Raw genomic sequence first — 15,726 nt, forward strand, 5'->3', positions numbered from 1 at the left:
GACACAAAACGTGTGTGCATTAACTTTTTGACACACGGCCTGCTTGTAGCTTGGTAATTTTATTGTTCTATCACTTTATATTTATTCAAAAATTATGTAAAAAATATTATAAATTATATTGCTTTACTTTACTACTTAGTACGAGCGCAGGACTTCGTCAACATGTCTGCTGGTAGCCAAGAGTAGTTTGATAATTTTATTGTTTTTTTTTAAATAATTGTCTTCCATCACTTTATATTTATTCAAAAATTGATTTTGTTGGACACTTTTATCGTTCACAGAATAAGAAAAAAAAAATTATATATATATATTCAAAAATTATGTAAAAAATATTATAAATGATAATAATTAATAGCTTAAAATATTTGAAAATATAAAAAAAAGTTTTCGTTAACTCACAAAATTTCATTTATAGGACATAAATCTATCTATATATAATAGGAGAGAAAAACGTCACATGTCAGCGCCACAATTAATCTCTAAATTTCAGTATTTTAAAAGTCAATTTAAAAAATAAAAAAATAAAAAAATAATATATATATATATATATATATATGAATTATTTTTGTTAAAATCTTAAAATAATTATTTATTTAAGTTAAAGATTACAAAATTTAGGAGAGAATCAAGATCTGAAACACTACAAAAATAATAATTCTTTTCAACATCAACAAGTTAAAAGGAAATGTAAGATCAATTTGAACACCTAAATATATTATTTAGATTTTTAATAGAATCAACAAGATCCTTTTTTTTATTTAGACGAAGAAATAACATCTATCGAAGAAGAAAAATTTAAAAAAATTATTTGATATAAATGAGCACTAAGTATAAAATATGGACCCATAATCACTTTTTATTATAATTTATAATTAATTAGTGGAATTTATTGTTACTAATGGGATTCACATTTATTATAAAAATTATTTTACTTTTTTGTTATTTTATTACAGGTTTAAAGTAGACAAATGGTCAATTTATTTATGTGTCAAAAAGTTAATAAAACTGTACAAATCTTTTGTTGGTTGTGTCTCTACTCTCTAACATGATAAAATTTTCTAGTATATACTACTCTAAGTAAGATAAAAATAAAATACGTAACAAATTAATACAACCGTTTATATTAGTAGAGAAAGTAAAATTATTATTTTCTTCTTATCATCTACGTCTAATGTTAAAATAACTTTTTAAAAATGTTAAACTAACTTGCTTTTTCAATAATGTTATGATTGGATGACAATGAATATTATGTGTTACTATATATTTAAACTTTAAATATTTTGATTATTAAAATGAGATAAATATTTATTAATATTCAATGTTTATATCTTGTTGATGATATAAGATGTGTTTTTTGTATAATATTTTGTCACCTAATTGTGGTTAATTGAGGTGTGTTTTCATCTTATTTATTACTCCCTTCGTTTTTTAGTTTCCTTTTTAGTTTGTTTTAAAAAGAATGACCTCCTTTTTTTTTTGCAACACTTTAACTTCAACTTTTCACGTATTATGTTTAAGGTCACAAGATTAAATGATATTTTGGTACATTTGACATAACTTTAATTTAGAACGACAAGATTAAAAAGTCTTATTTCTTTTCTTAAACTCCGTTCCAAGTCAAACTGATAATTATTTTTTAAACGAAGAAAATACTATTTTAATTATGATAAAGTACATTGATAATATTGAGGATAATAATCATGTAACTACCACCTCAGTATGTGCTGCCTTATCATTGTCTTTAATTAACTTTTATTTATTTACCCTGTAGCTAAGTGAATATTTATATGGATTCCTAATTCCTTCCTATAATAATATAATAATTTCTATTATATAGAAGAGCCATGAGAAGGACGATCGATGGCATTTTAGTAATTTTAACATTATTTAAGGGAAAAATAATAATTGTATAATTAATGGTCAAAATGAAAATCTAGAAGAATCCATACATGTCTTAACTTTTGTTATGGGCCCATAAGGATATTATTGTAATTTTGTTAATAAATGCTAAGCTTGTTCTGACATATTTTAGAAAGAAAATTTTGAACTAATTAAAACAAAATGTGTTTGAATAGTTAATATTTTGTTCCTAGATAAACATATTTTTAATATATGTTACATAATATGACCACTAAATCCGTATCTTGATTATTAAAATAGTCTTTAAAATGACGTATCAGTATTTTTTAATTAATTTGAAGAAAATATCAAATTTCGTGACTAAAAGAATGAAAAATGTTTGACTATCAAGAAATCAATAATTTGATAATGTATTCATCGAATGATTAAAAAATATAAAATTTTCATTTCTATATTTTCTTAATATCAAATATGATAAACTATTTAACAGAGAAATTTGACAAGGAAAACAATTAACATTCAAATTCTAATGAATATTAAAATTCAAACTAAAGAAAAATGAGTTGTTAAAAAATAAAGAAGAACAACAAAAGAAAATGTTAGAAAAAGACTTTGTTGAGAAATGTATATATTTCTATTATATAGAAGAGCAATGAGAAGGACGGCCAATGGCATTTTAGCAATTTTAACATCATTTAAGGGAAAAATAATAATTGTATAATTAATGGTCAAAATGAAAATCTAGAAGAATCCATACATGTTTTAACTTTTGTTATGAGCCCATAAGGATATTATTGTAATTTTGTTAAAATGAAGAGTTTTATTATTTAACTTCTTACAAACAATAATAAATGCTAAGCTTGTTTTGACATATTTTAGAAAGAAAATTTTGAACTAATTAAAATAAAATTTGTTTGAATAGTTAATATTTTGTTCCTAGAAATACTTTAAAGGATTATTGCATAAACATATTTTTAATATTATGTTACATAATATGACCACTAAATTCGTTTCTTGATTATTAAAATAGTCTTTAAAATGATGTATCAGTATTTTTTAATTAATTTGAAGATAATATCAAATTTCGTGACTAAAAGAATGAACAATGTTTGACTATCAAGAAATCAATAATTTGATAATGTATTCATCGAAAGATTAAAAAATATAAAATTTTCATTTCTATATTTTCTTAATATCAAATATGATAAACTATTTAACAGAGAAAATTTGACAAGGAAAACATTTAACATTCAAATTCTAATGAATAATAAAATTCAAACTAAAGAAAAATGAGTAGTTAAAAAATAAAGAAGAACAACATAAGAAAAATGTCAATAGAAAAGACTTTGTTGAGAAATATAGAGGAAGAAATTTTTCTTTTTAAAAAATAAATTAGGAAAAAACAACCTGAAAAAAAGTATATTGGTTATTTTGTGGGGGTAAGATTTAGAATTTTCTTTACGGCATGATATTAAAAGTGTAGTATCAAAAAAATTAATTAATGTAATTTAGAATATAACATTACGATGATTGTTATTGTATATAGAAATAAAGTTTCTTTCATGATTGTTTTTATTGTTGTGGAGTTCAATTATTTTTTTTAATAAATACTTTTAATATTTAGAATATAGCATTACGATAATTGTTATTGTATATAGAAATAAAGTTGCTTTCTTGATTGTTTTTATTGTTGTGAAGTTATAAATCAATTTTTTAAGTATTTCCATTTATCGAAGACAATAATAAAATGTATCACAAAATTCATCGACAAATTCAATTACAAACACAATATACTTAAGTTGAAGCAATAGAGATTTGAAAGACTTTAAATCGATCTTTATGAATTGATTGATCAATGATTAGTATTTTATCAGATGCAAAGCTTATGGTGCAAACATTACAAAACAAAGATAATAACATTGTGGAAAATAGATACCACTTGCGAATATATATGAAGATCGATGAACTTTTTCAAAGATATCAACATTTTATGTATTCCTCGAACACGAAATGTTTTAACTCATAATCTAACGCAATTCTCTATTTCCTTGTTGCATAGAATTTTTTAGAATTCAACTTTCTCAATTTAGGTTGTAAACGACACATTTATGTTGTATGACAATTTGAAATAGATTATAAAGTAATATATTGAAGTTGCTTACTAAAGAAAAAAATAATATAAAGTACAAAAATCTCATATCTTTGGAGGCTAATTACATCATATCCGGAAAGTTTTCTCAATTACAAAAATCTCAAATTTTTCATTGCTCTCGAATACATTCCCTGATTGTCCAATACATTGCAAATGACATGTTACTTCGGGGGAGGAATGTATTCGAGAGGGGATAGATGTATGAAGGGCTGGGCGTTTGGTCGGTTCGGTTCGGTTTGTAAATTTCGGTTCAGTTTTTTGGTTTTTGGTTTGGCAAAAATGTGAAACCAAACCAAACTGAAATAAATTCAATTCGGTTCGATTTTTAACATTTGAGTACGACTTATTTCGGTTCGATTTTTGGTTTAACCAAATTTAATTACCAGTGGCCTGTGGGCAGTGCCATCTGGATAATTTTAGTAAATTGAAATAATAGGGCTTCAGAAATGGTCATATTCTTTTGCATATTTCCAGAAGAGGTATTGAAACAAGTGCATATCCCCATAAATGGTCATATTTTTTTGCATATCCCCAGAACTGGACACTCCTCTTTATAACTGGGGATACTAACAATATATACAAACAAATAAACCATTCACCACTAATCTATATGTATCTATCTTCAAGATCAGCTAAACATTTCAAACTCAACAAACTGGAGATTATCAGATCTGTTAAGACACCCAATATGGCCAACATCCATTGCTGGCTATAACGAATTAAATATATGCTGTTACATACTTACATTTACAAGGTATGACAATTACAACTTACAAGCATACCCCTCAATACTTACTACTCATATCGTACTTGAAATTGAATATAACATATATAAGGATTTCTAGATGAAATTAATACTTAAGACGCGATGAGCAGTGGCCATTGGCCAGTGAGCACCGACCTTTGACTTTCGAGTCGCGAGCATTAAGCAGTTGCGGGCTGCGAGGCGTGAGCACTCAGCGAGGAGCTAGGAGCAGCGACTGGCCTGAGACTTAAGAGACGACGGACGACGAGCAGAGAAATGAGAGTTGAGAGACGAGCTGCGGCGTAAGTCGTAACTGAGACGAGATGACTAACGAGAGTTGAGAGATGAGAGTTATGACTTACGGTGGTCTGTGTTAGGGAAATCAATTTAGGGATTTCTGATTGGAATATGGGCCGACTGGGCATGGGCTGACATTTAATTAAGGGGTACATATAATTTCGGTTTTTTCAGTTAACTGAATTTTTTTTAGCTAAAAATCGAAAACCGAAAAACTTAAATATTGGAAACTAAAATCAAAATCAATCGAAATAACTGAAAAACCGAAACCAAAATTTTAAAAAAATTGGTTTGGTCGATTTTTTCAGTTTAAACCATATTATGTCCCGTCCTCATATATCCGAGAGGAAATATGAATGTATCCGAGAGAGAATTATAATATCTTAAATTGTGAATTTATGTAATTTTTTCAAAAAAATATGTGAAATTATATTGAGCCTAAAGAAGAGTGCACAACAACCTGGTGCTCGTCGTCATGTGTGCTTTGAAGATTAATTTTGTCTTTTCGTGTCTCCTATTCTTGCTTCTTTTCGTGTCTCCTCAAGCGGTGTTCTAAAACATTCATGTCTATAATTTGGAGGGTTTCATAGCTTTAACGGCGATTTCTATTCTTGATTTTCTTCTTCCAATTTGGGATTTACTCTTTCCAATCACTCCTTAGGGTCGAGCTTGGTGAAGATTTTGTTCGAGCCTATTTCAGTCGACCTATCTGATATATGCTGTGTGAGTTCTCTTTTTTCATCTCTATTTCAATGGAATTTTCGTTTCTTCTTGATTTTTGGATGCATATTTTTTACTTTATCAAAAGGAAATCACAACAAAGATTTGGCATGGAAAGGATCGTGCTGAGCTTAAACTGATTATACACATACACATGCACTGACTTTTTGCTTCAATTGTTAATTTGCTTGAAATTTTATGCATTTCCCCCAATAATGGATGGTAGAATTAAACCTTCAATCTGTTCTGAACATAATATTTTGTGCCCATGTAAAACCTTCTCTGGACCATGTCGGTACATTATTCAATAAAACCTTTTCCTCATCAATAGTGAGCAAGTACAAACTTTTTGAGCTTGGATTTGTTCCAATTGTGGGTCTTCTCGCAGCTTTGATTTTGATTTCTTAATTGTGCTTTCTTTATAATTCGTTTGTGCCCGAGAACTATTTTATGGTTTCCTAAGCTTGCCCATTTTGGCTGTTGTTTTCTGTTGGGTTACAATTTTTCATCAGCATATTCAGCCTCTGTCCTAAGAATATATTCTCTACGATTTGTGCTTTACCTTATATCCGTGTCTCTGTCTTTTGCATGTTTAGCCATTTTGCCTTCAATAAATTTGTGTACAGCATTAAATTCACGCAATTTTACTTATCTTTCAAGTATTTTTAACTTTTTCCCTCTTCCTCTATATGTTGTATGGCATAATACACTTTAAAAACAATAGATAGAATGAGAATTTAAGCAACAACAACAGGCAGCCTATCATAGCCAACAACTCAGAGCTCTGGTGGAGGAAGCAGTAGTGGACTTCACATGCTACAAAGCAAAAAAAACTCATAATGCTAGCTCTGGTGGTGGTGGTTTACCTGACTTTGGCAGAGGATTAGGTAGTAGAAACAAGCTGCAAATGGGAAGTTCTATGTCTGATCAAGAACAGGGCGGAAACACAAGTGGTCATGGTGGTGATGCAGGTGACAATCTTTACTTGAAATCTTTTGAATATGGTAATTAAGTTTAATGTACAGATTTATTTTCTTATCAGTGAATGATTTTGAACTAAACAAAATCGCACTTAAGGATTTTGTTATCTAATGTATTGTGAAAAAACACAAATCTCTTATGCTTTTGAACTTTTGAACTTAGTATCTCAAATGTTTGAAACTTTCTCCTTCTAAATATCATGTAAATTTGGTAGGCCATCTTGGTTTTCATTTGGTGCAGAGCCACTTCTTCAAAACAAGCTGCTGTTATCACACAAGAACCTCCGGCACTTCCTCAAAAAAGGTTCTCATTATTATTATTAATACTAAACGTGACTTAAGCTCATGGTTTTTAACTTTTCGTAATACCATCTTACAACTCGTATTTTTACGTTTATTAGATTTCAAGTTTTAAGTTCTTACTTCTGCTTCTCGTGCTCCAGACATGTATCACCCAATAAAATAGTCGAACATTGTATCACTGCTATCCTCATTAGTTTTTAGTCTTGATATATCTCAATTCGACTTGCTTTTATGACTCTCAGTACTTTGAGGAGTTGTATAACTATTATACGACTGAAAAGGTTCTCTCACTTTTTCAAGGAGAATTTCATTTGCAGCAATATTGTGATCATGTGGGATCCATTGTTTATTTCTTCATTTCAAACTTGATTTCAATAATTAGTGGTGTGGTAAATCGGTAATTATAGTTTGTTCAATTTCAAGTTTAGAATAGAGAATCATGACTTTTTAATCTTATTCAATAAGCGAGAGTTACAGGCAGCATTCCATCAACATGTGTGTTTCACCTACTTGCTAACTCTCTCGATCCATTGTTTATTTATTTATTTCAAACTTGATTTCAATAGTGATGTGGTAATTCAGTAGCTCTCTCCTCGATTAATTTTGACATAATTGACCTTGTAGCCATGCTTTGTATTGGTTTATACGGTGTCTAATTCATCATGATGAGCTGCATTGGTCATGTTGCTATGATTTTGCTGAATCTTGACGGTGATTTGCTTTCCGTTATCCCTTTTTTCCTCCATTGTCTATGTTATTATGACTAAGACCACTATCATTACAATATTACTGGTACTAATGATAAATCTTTTTCATAGGATTAAATTAACAAAATGCTATCCTTGTAATTTGATTGTGGGTTTTTGTTGTTCCTTGTAAGTTTATTTCTTGGAGAAAAGTAGAGGACTGGTTACTTTACATTTGTTTTTCTTCAATAGGCTTGACATATTTGTGATCCATAAATCGAGAGGGTATTCCAAGCCCTTTGACAGCCGATTGAGACCAGTGTTAAGGACTCTGAACTCTGATCGCTGGTTTGACACTGTAGCAGTTTCAGCTGAGGTAATGTGCTTGCCGTCTTTCCTTTTGCTTCCATAACAGGTATTAGTAGAAGCCTAATCCAAAAATACTTTTAAAATCTTGGAGTTTCTAGGAGTAAATCCAGATGCGATGATCGTAGAAATGACATTTGGGATGCTACAGATGCGGGTTCTGATGTCTGGCTGTGGAGAAGCAACGTTATCTCCTTCAAAGAGGTATTTCCACCACAACTTGCTTAGTTGCTTTATTTGGTTAACTTTCTGAACAGAAGGTGAAAAACAAAGACGGCATTTAAAGGCAGCAGAATCTTAGTGCGCCAAGCCGCCCTTTCACTGCATTATTATTATCTCTATGGTTCTTGCTTTTTCTTTGCTATTTTTTTAATGATACTTATAAGTTAAATTCATGGGCAAATGGTGGCTTTATAATGAATCCAAGCCATAACCCTGGTGGTCACAACGCGTCTCACATGGGAACCACCATATTCTCAAATTTGCATTTTGGTAAAGTTTTACACTGTGTCTGTTAGTGTGTTAATTATTGAAATGAATGGTTGTCATTTTCTTTGATGTACTAAAATTAAAAAAAAAGAAGTAAATTTCCAGGTTGGGTTCTTTATTTTTGAGTATTTTTTTTTTGTTTTTGCTTGTGAGGTTTGCTCTATATGGTTGGTTAATGAAATAAAGATTCAAATTTGGAAAATGTGATTCTAAATAGAAATTTCTTTTACAGTAAGTGCTGATTTAGTGTAAGTTGGAGTGTAATTGTTAGATATAATGTAAAGCATAGTTCTTGTTTTTCCCTATTGTCTCCATCTGGTGTTAACTCTGCAGTTTTTCAACAATGTAATAGTTGTTTTTCAAATGCTAGCTGAACTAATATTTGTTGCAGAAGTGAATTCAAAGGATGTAGTAACACAAAGGGCTATCATCTGAATAGAGAGAAAGAGACGCAGAGGAAGATGGAAGTGAACGCACAATAAAATTCTTTCACTCTTGCTTCTTTTTCCAGCTGCTTCACACACATTTTCTTTGTATTCCATCTTTGCTCTTTTACATTCATTTCATGTATCTATAACCACTATGTCACATTTTCTTTGTATTCCATCTTTGCTCCTTTGCATTCATTTCATGTATCTATAACCAATACATCAGCTATTATTGTTGGGCCGTGGTGGCACGGGCACCACCTGCCTAGTGTATAAGAGAAGGCAGTAGTTGTGATCATACAATAGGAGTGCCATTAAATGGAGTTTAATACCGTTTGCATGATACTTGGAATAATTTTTCACCAACAATTTTATCTCGGAAGAAAAATCCTCGTCCTTGATTTGGTTTGACTTGACTACTTTTATGGTCCACGTAAAGGAAAAGGAAATAAGACCATACATACTCTTCATTCGACCAATCAATGAAAGCAATTTTTTAAGGGAAGAAATGTTTTCTTCTTCCAGTTCCACATAACATCAATATTAAATATGGAGTACTTTTGAATTCAGCTGGTACAAAATCATTGATTATGCTTTTTGCTGGGAGCAGCAAGGCAACACATCATCTTTTTTATCTTTATGTTGTATGTTGTTATGCGGGGGTGGGGGAAATTAAAGTGGAGTGGTTGTCCAACCGAGTAATCTTAGGTAGTTATTACTATTAATTATTAAGGGGAAGTTCCTCTATACTCAAGTATTCTCATTCTCCTCATCCATCCATCCATCTCCCACCGTCCATTCCACCTCCCTACATAATCTACTATACTATATATGAGTGCTTTTTAATGCTGGGTTGGCCATTTTGGCTTTTCTTTGCTATTACTTGAGGATTAAACTTCACTTTCTTCTCAGCTGGGCTGGCTACCCTTTACAATCATGCATGATATGATATATCACAAGTTCATTTTCAACTACTCACCACTTGGTTCCCAGCCTCTCCCTTCATTCAATATTCTCCGGCCTTGTGCATCATCATGAATTTAAAGTGGTTTCTGTTTGTATTCCTCTGCTTTATTGGACAATCTTCAGAAGAAGCTGATGAGGTGAAAATCGGAGCCATCTTTTCGTTTGGCACCACAAACGGCAAAGTTGCCAAAATCGCCATGGAAGCTGCTGTTCAAGACGTTAATTCTGATCCCTCACTTCTCGGTGGAAGAAAACTTGCTCTCACCCTGCATGATTCAAACTACAGCGGATTCCTAGGGATCATTGGAGGTATCTTTTCATAATATTCTAATTCTTCTTTTATTATCATACTATATATCATACAATCAATCACAGTACTCTTCTTTATTTATTTATCTATCAGCATTACAATTCATGGAGACCGATACTGTAGCTGTAATTGGCCCTCAAAGTTCTGTGATTGCCCATGTACTCTCTCACCTTGTCAACCAACTCCATGTCCCCCTCCTATCTTTCACGGCATTGGACCCAACACTATCACCTCTACAGTACCCCTACTTCATTCAGACAGCTCCCAACGATCTTTTTCTAATGACTGCTGTAGCAGATATGATTAGTTATTTTCAATACAGAGAAGTCGTTGCTATTTTCTCAGACGATGATCAAGGTAAAAATAGTATTACCGCTCTAGGTGATAAACTTGCTGAGAGGCGCTGTAAGATATCATACAAGGCAATACTTCCCCCTGAACCTATATCTAGTCGTGACCTGATCGTGGACCAGTTGGTTAAGGTCACATCAATGGAATCTCGAGTTATTGTTCTACATACATTATCCATAACAGGTCTCAAGGTCTTTGAGATTGCCCATGACCTTGGCATGATGACTAGTGAATATGTTTGGATAGCTACTTCTTGGCTTTCCAGTACCCTCGATTCAACTTCAGTTTCACCAAAGGTGGCTACCTCTATGCAAGGTGCTCTCACCCTTCGCTCCCACACACCTGATTCCCCAAAGAAGAGGGCTTTTTTATCAAGGTGGAACAAGTTGAGCAATGGCTCCATAGCTTTGAATGTTTATGGTCTATATGCCTACGATACTGTTTGGATGATTGCCCATGCAGTCAAAGAGATTTTCGATAATGGAGGCAAAATCACCTACTCGAATGATTCCAATTTGAACAGTTTTGCTGGAAAGACAATGAATCTTGCTGCTCTCAGCATATTTGATGGTGGTAACCAACTGCTTAGTAACATATTAAAGACCAATATGACTGGGGTAAGTGGTCCCATTGCATTTAACCCAGATAGATCCATGCCCCGTCCCTCATTTGATGTTCTCAATGTAGCTGGCAAAGGATTGATGAGGCAAATAGGATACTGGTGTAACTACTCTGGGCTATCCGTTGTGCCTCCGGAATCTCTTTATGCCAAACCAGCAAACAGGTCAAGTTCCACTCAACGATTGGATCAGGTTATATGGCCAGGGCAAACTACAAAAAGACCACGTGGATGGATATTTCCCGACAATGGTAGGCCATTAAGGATTGGAGTCCCAAGGAGAGTGAGCTACAAAGCTTTTGTTTCAGAAGAAGAAGGAAGTGGAGTGGTCCATGGATACAGCATAGATGTCTTCCTTGCAGCCTTAAAGTGTCTTCCATACCCTGTGCCACATAAATTCATCATGTTTGGTGACGGACACAAAAATCCAAGCTACAGTCAGTTAGTAAACATGATCACAGTTGATGTGAGTTCCAATACAAGTATATTCACGCTATGCATTTTTAACAATCAATGTAACATTGTTTTTCTTATTCCATGATAGGTATTTGATGCTGCAGTGGGTGACATTACAATTGTAACGAACCGCACAAAGATTTTGGATTTTAGTCAACCATACGCAGATTCAGGGTTAGTGGTGGTGGTACATGTGAAGAAGACAAGATCGATTGCTTGGGCTTTCCTGCGGCCATTTACTCCCCTTATGTGGGGAGTCATAGCTGCTTTTTGCCTTGTTGTGGGAACCGTAGTGTGGATACTAGAGCACAAATTTAATGATGAATTTCGTGGCCCGCCCAAGAAGCAGATGGTCACAATTTTATGGTGAGTTGATGCCTTCCTGTTAGGTACTTATTGGGAAGTTAATACTACTGTTTTAAGTACTAGGATCCTATCCAAAAAGCTACGGAGAGCAGTGTTTTGATTTGATTTCTTGCGTTTCCTTTATGTTCCAGCCTCATAATATGCATATTTCTCTTTGGGATTTTGAACTCATCTCCTTGTATGTCATGTTTCGTTTGCAGGTTTAGTTTCTCAACTATTTTTGGAGCCCCAAGTGAGTATCTAGTTTCTCTTTTTCCAAAAGTCAAGATAATTTTGTAGTGTTAACTTTTGGCATAATGGATCAGTCGTAAAAAACTTTCAGGAGAAAACACAGTGAGCACATTGGGTCGAATTGTACTGCTTATATGGCTATTCGTAATCTTGATAATTACGTCGAGCTATACTGCAAGCCTGACATCGTTTCTAACGGTTCAACAGCTTTCCTCATCTATACAAGGAATTGAATCATTGGTAACAAGCAATGATGCAATTGGGTACCAGGTAGGCTCTTTTGCTGAGAACTACTTATTTGAAGAAGTTAACATTGCAAAGTCTAGGCTCGTTCCTCTTGGATCACCAGAAGAATATGCTGATGCCCTTGAACAAGGAAGAGTTGCTGCTGTGGTTGATGAACGTCCATATGTGGATCTGTTTTTATCAACTTACTGCGGGTTCCAAAAAGTTGGCCTAGAGTTCACCAAAAGTGGATGGGGATTTGTAAGAATTTCCTTACTCATAGATTTTACTAAAACACTTTTTATTTAGTTAAGTAATATTACATGGACATGAGTGGAAAAATGAATGAAATGATTTATCCAAAAAGCTAGTCATGTAACATAAGCTGACACCTTGATCCAATTAATTAATAGGCATTTCCGAGAGACTCCCCCTTAGCCATTGACATGTCAACGGCAATCTTGCAATTGTCTGAGAATGGAGAGCTAGAGAAGATCCGCAAGAAGTGGTTAAACAGAAAAGTCTGTGGGGGGCAGAGCTCTGCAGCAGATTCAGAGCAGCTTCCATTAAAGAGCTTTTGGGGTTTATTCCTCATTTCTGGAGTTACCTGCTGTTTTGCTCTGCTTGTATATTTCTGCTTGATGTTGCACCAGTTCAAACAACATTTTCCTGAATTAACACATGGTTCTACTAGTAGAACTATAATATCACATTCGGTAAGGCTTAAAAAGTTCTTGTCTTATGCGGATGAGAAGGCAGAGATATCTGCAAATAGGTTGAAAAGAAAGCGGATGGAAATGGAAAACCCTTAATTCCATTACCTTTCTCATTTCGAATTTTTGTACATTCAAATTATTATTTTTATCATGTAACAACAGATAGTGTAGAGAACATCTAATGTTTGAAGAATTATCCAATCAGTTTGTAGCTTAATACAATTAAGAGGTTAAGTTTTGGGCTACTGATGTACAACTCCATAAGAGTACGGATGAATGATGTTACCTAGAGAGAGAATGCAATATCGTGTATGGACCAAATTGTTACACCCTTAGGGTTGCCAAAGGGTTAGTTAGTAGAGCTCGTTTTCGTCTACTCTCAATTATATGACCCTTAACATTGAATGTTTTCCAAATTTGTAAAGGAAACTGAGGAAAAAAGCTATATTTACCATACCTGGCACTTAGCAAGCTCATTAGCCATACTTTTCGGAGTTATGACTGGACTTGTTCACCGGGATGATAGGGACTGACACCAATCAACATTTCAGGTCTAGTTACCTTGAGTTGGTGCACAAATTTTAACAGATGGTAAAAAAATCTTCTTGTTTAAAATGTTTGCTATCCATAAATAATTGGTTTGATCAAAGATTAATGGACCAGTATATATAGAGAGAGAAAGATTGAAGGTATAAGAAATGAGTAAAGAAAGTAGAAGGAGATTGAGTACCTTCCAAATGTTAGCACCTTATCTTGTGGGAGAGAAATTTAAGAGTATTGAATTTTTAACTTTGATGTTGGCAGTCTGGCATCAACAAAATAGTTGTTGCAATGGCCGTATTATGTCAGTCTCCCCTGAATTTGAAGCTCATCACCTCTTCCTCCTCCTCCTCACGGAATCGCACTGCCAATCCCTCCTTCAGATTAAATCTCTCCGCTCACTCCCGCAGTGAGCCCTCACCCGTTTTCACCTCTGTCAAGTCCTTTGCTCCAGCCACCGTTGCCAATCTCGGCCCTGGTTTCGACTTCCTTGGCTGCGCTGTCGACGGCATCGGCGACTTCGTCACTCTCCGCCTTGACCCCAACGTCCACCCTGGCGAGGTCACTATTTCTGACATATCCGGCGCCGGAAAGAAGCTCAGAAGAAACCCTCGCTGGAATTGCGCTGGCATCGCCGCCATCTCTGTCATGAAGATGCTCAACATTCGATCGGTGGGCCTTACTCTCTCCCTTCACAAGGGCTTGCCCTTGGGCAGTGGTCTCGGGTCCAGCGCCGCTAGTGCAGCTGCTGCTGCCGTGGCTGTCAACGAGCTTTTTGGCCGCCCACTGACCCTGACTGACCTCGTGCTTGCTGGGTTAGATTCGGAATCCAAGGTCTCCGGTTACCATGCAGACAATGTGGCACCTGCTATTATGGGGGGTTTCGTATTGATCCGGAGTTACCATCCTCTTGAATTAATTCAGTTGAACTTTCCTCATGAAAAGGACCTCTTCTTTGTGCTGGCGAATCCAGAATTTGAGGCCCCAACAAAGAAAATGAGGGAGGCACTGCCGCAAGAGATAACCATGTCCCATCACATTTGGAACTGTAGTCAGGCAGGTGCATTGGTGGCGTCCGTGCTGCTGGGAGACGTGTCTGGTTTTGGTAAGGCATTGTCCTCCGATAATATAGTGGAGCCAAGGAGAACACCACTAATTCCAGGAATGGAGGGAGTGAAGAAGGCAGCAATGGAAGCAGGGGCTTTTGGCTGCACCATTAGCGGAGCTGGGCCCACAGCAGTAGCGGTGACTGACAATGAGGAGACAGGGAGAGAGATTGGGCAAAGAATGGTAGAGGCTTTTCTGGAACATGGCAAGCTGAAGGCCTTGGCAATGGTAAAGAAGCTCGACCGTATTGGTGCCAGGCTTGTCAGTAGCCAACCCATATGATTTCTGCACTAATTGTCAAGCTGTTTGTTCCCATATGCTTAGGGATTGTGATCGTCAGAGACTGATCATTTCGCTGCTTGAACTGCCAAATAATGGAACAACTCCATGTTGTATTTGTGCCGCTTTCGGCAAATTGTGACATTAGCAGGAAAAAGGGGCATTGCGTGATGCCTCAAGTGCTGTTTGGTTGTCATGCAAGCAAGAAGAGTGAATGCTATCAACTCATCTAAAAGTAGAATCTGCATTATCTTAGTAAAATTATATACTAGCATTCATTTTGCTTTAAGGCATCTTTCCTATCCATGCAACATCTGCTAACTTTGAAGAATCTTATTGAACTTCCATTTGCCTCAACTCTGATTTTGTTCATATTTGAGCTACACTGCACTAGATAGAACAGCTGCAAACCTTCCGCACTAGTAATAGTATTCCTTCTTTTTTTCTTTCCTCAACATACCTCACAAAAGAGGTGACGAATGCATTTGGACATGAATTGGTTACTACTTTTTTTTAAATTAAAGAATAGTTTTA

The 15,726-nt window shown here is 34.5% G+C and overlaps 2 protein-coding genes across 2 annotated transcripts; both read left to right on the forward strand.

The window, feature by feature from the left end:
• Positions 1 to 4,458: 4,458 nt before the first annotated feature.
• LOC125815120 (glutamate receptor 3.2-like) lies at positions 4,459 to 13,362 on the forward strand. The gene is made up of 13 exons (XM_049494500.1): positions 4,459 to 4,491; positions 6,529 to 6,778; positions 6,998 to 7,058; positions 7,996 to 8,119; positions 8,261 to 8,313; positions 8,990 to 9,065; positions 9,939 to 10,011; positions 10,116 to 10,301; positions 10,396 to 11,738; positions 11,817 to 12,094; positions 12,295 to 12,326; positions 12,417 to 12,811; positions 12,964 to 13,362. The coding sequence occupies exons 1-13, from the start codon at positions 4,459 to 4,461 to the stop codon at positions 13,360 to 13,362; spliced, it is 3,303 nt and encodes a 1,100-aa protein (XP_049350457.1).
• Positions 13,363 to 14,092: 730 nt separating this feature from the next.
• LOC125815156 (homoserine kinase-like) lies at positions 14,093 to 15,195 on the forward strand. The gene has a single exon (XM_049494565.1). It carries the CDS (start codon positions 14,098 to 14,100, stop codon positions 15,193 to 15,195), a length of 1,098 nt encoding a protein of 365 aa, XP_049350522.1. The 5' UTR covers positions 14,093 to 14,097.
• The last annotated feature ends 531 nt before the right edge of the window (positions 15,196 to 15,726 follow it).

Source organism: Solanum verrucosum, unplaced genomic scaffold, assembly GCF_900185275.1.
Source record: "Solanum verrucosum unplaced genomic scaffold, falcon-dt-bn FXZP01000261.1, whole genome shotgun sequence".
NCBI lineage: Eukaryota > Viridiplantae > Streptophyta > Magnoliopsida > Solanales > Solanaceae > Solanum > Solanum verrucosum.